Genomic DNA, 2,500 nt, shown 5'->3' on the forward strand with positions numbered 1-2,500 from the left:
TGGTCTCAGCTCCTCAAAGTCTCGGTCTCGACCCCTCAAAGTCTCGGCCTCAGCTCCTCAAAGTTGGGGCCTCGACCCCTCAAAGTCTCGACCTCAACCCCTCAAAGTCTTGGTCTTGTCTCGGTCTCAATACGCTCTGGTCTTGGTGTTGACTTGGTCTCAGTTTAGGTGGTCTTGACAACACTGAAGTAAACTATTTGTCTGTTTACTGGGTACCGGCTGTTACCCAGAATGTGGATTATTGAATTGCTAAGTCAATCAGATCGATGTAATGTTACAGCTCTAGTTTCAGAGCAGACTCTCACCGGGACAGGGAGGCTCGCCATGTCCCCCATGGCTGTGTCCGTGACCGTCGTGTCCCCCGTGGCTGTGTCCGTGACCGTCGTGTCCCCCGTGGCTGTGTCCGTGACCGTCGTGTCCCCCGTGGCTGTGTCCGTGACCGTCATGTTTGCTCTGGTGTCCTCCGTGACTGTGTCTGTGGTTGGCGCTGCCGTTAAACAGAGAGTGACTGTGGCCGTGACCTGAGAGACAGACAGAGAGAGAGTTCAGCTTCTACACTTTAAAGGTCCCAAGAGATGGTGCTCCTTGGATGCTTTTATATAGGCCTTAGTGGTCCCCTAATACTGTATCTGAAGTCTCTTTTATATAGGCCTTAGTGGTCCCCTAATACTGTATCTGAAGTCTCTTTTATATAGGCCTTAGTGGTCCCCTAATACTGTATCTGAAGTCTCTTTATATAGACCTTAGTGGTCCCCTAATACTGTATCTGAAGTCTCTTTATATAGACCTTAGTGGTCCCCTAATACTGTATCTGAAGTCTCTTTATATAGACCTTAGTGGTCCCCTAATACTGTATCTGAAGTCTCTTTATATAGACCTTAGTGGTCCCCTAATACTGTATCTGAAGTCTCTTTTATATAGACCTTAGTGGTCCTCTAATACTGTATCTGAAGTCTCTTTCTCATGGGTGGGCCAAATTCTCTGGGTGGGCAAAGCAGAGAAAGGGGAGGTAACCTTTCCCCTTATGACATCATAAAGGGAAGATTCCAGATCGGCCCATCTGAGCTTTCATTTTCTCAAAGGCAGAGCAGGATACCCAGGGCTCGGTTTACACCTATCACCATTTCTAGCCACTGGGGGACCATAGGCAGGCTGGGGGAACTCATATTAATGTTAAAAAAACTCATAAAGTGACATTTTCATGCCATGGGACCTTTAAATATCTCATCCACGAGGGCATCACCCAAATGTTCGGGTTAGGAGAAGCGTGGGGTATGTATATACCGTCCCAGCCCTAGCAGCGAGGTTGTACCACGCCGTGGTTACCTTCCTCCCTAGCAGCGAGGTTGTACCGTGGTTACCTTCCTCCCTAGCAGCGAGGTTGTACCGTGGTTACCTTCCTCCCTAGCAGCGAGGTTGTACCGCGCCGTGGTTACCTTCCTCCCTAGCAGCGAGGTGGTACCGTGGTTACCTTCCTCCCTAGCAGCGAGGTGGTACCGTGGTTACCTTCCTCCCTAGCAGCGAGGTTGTACCGCGCCGTGGTTACCTTCCTCCCTAGCAGCGAGGTGGTACCGTGCCGTGGTTACCTTCCTCCCTAGCAGCGAGGTGGTACCGTGGTTACCTTCCTCCCTAGCAGCGAGGTTGTACCGTGGTTACCTTCCTCCCTAGCAGCGAGGTGGTACCGTACCGTGGTTACCTTCCTCCCTAGCAGCGAGGTGGTACCGTGCCGTGGTTACCTTCGTCCCTAGCAGTGAGGTGGTACCGTGGTTACCTTCGTCCCTAGCAGCGAGGTGGTACCGTGCCGTGGTTACCTTCCTCCCTAGCAGCGAGGTGGTACCGTGCCGTGGTTACCTTCCTCCCTAGCAGCGAGGTGGTACCGTGGTTACCTTCCTCCCTAGCAGTGAGGTGGTACCGTGGTTACCTTCGTCCCTAGCAGCGAGGTGGTACCGTGGTTACCTTCCTCCCTAGCAGCGAGGTGGTACCGTGGTTACCTTCGTCCCTAGCAGTGAGGTGGTACCGTGGTTACCTTCGTCCCTAGCAGTGAGGTGGTACCGTGGTTACCTTCGTCCCTAGCAGTGAGGTGGTACCGTGGTTACCTTCCTCCCTAGCAGTGAGGTGGTACCGTGGTTACCTTCGTCCCTAGCAGTGAGGTGGTACCGTGGTTACCTTCCTCCCTAGCAGCGAGGTGGTACCGTGGTTACCTTCCTCCCTAGCAGCGAGGTGGTACCGTGGTTACCTTCCTTCCTAGCAGCGAGGTGGTACCGTACCGTGGTTACCTTCCTCCCTAGCAGCGAGGTGGTACCGTGCCGTGGTTACCTTCGTCCCTAGCAGCGAGGTGGTACCGTGCCGTGGTTACCTTCGTCCCTAGCAGCGAGGTGGTACCGTGCCGTGGTTACCTTCCTCCCTAGCAGCGAGGTGGTACCGTGGTTACCTTCCTCCCTAGCAGTGAGGTGGTACCGTGCCGTGGTTACCTTCCTCCCTAGCAGCGAGGTGGTACCGT

The 2,500-nt window shown here is 53.7% G+C and overlaps 1 protein-coding gene across 2 annotated transcripts in view; it reads right to left on the reverse strand.

The window, feature by feature from the left end:
- Positions 1 to 2,500, reverse strand: part of slc30a7 (solute carrier family 30 member 7) — a 16,949-nt gene that overhangs the window by 8,552 nt on the left and 5,897 nt on the right. The window contains exons 6-7 of one of the 2 annotated variants that reach the window (XM_031312026.2): positions 447 to 521; positions 306 to 416 (exon numbers count right to left, since the gene is read on the reverse strand). In XM_031312026.2, the coding sequence (XP_031167886.1) occupies positions 306 to 416; positions 447 to 521 (186 nt within the window). Of the gene's footprint in view, positions 1 to 305; positions 522 to 2,500 lie in introns of both variants that reach the window. The other variant, XM_031312025.2, reaches the window with a different exon arrangement.

The sequence above is a fragment of the Sander lucioperca genome, chromosome 11 (genome assembly GCF_008315115.2).
Source record: "Sander lucioperca isolate FBNREF2018 chromosome 11, SLUC_FBN_1.2, whole genome shotgun sequence".
NCBI lineage: Eukaryota > Metazoa > Chordata > Actinopteri > Perciformes > Percidae > Sander > Sander lucioperca.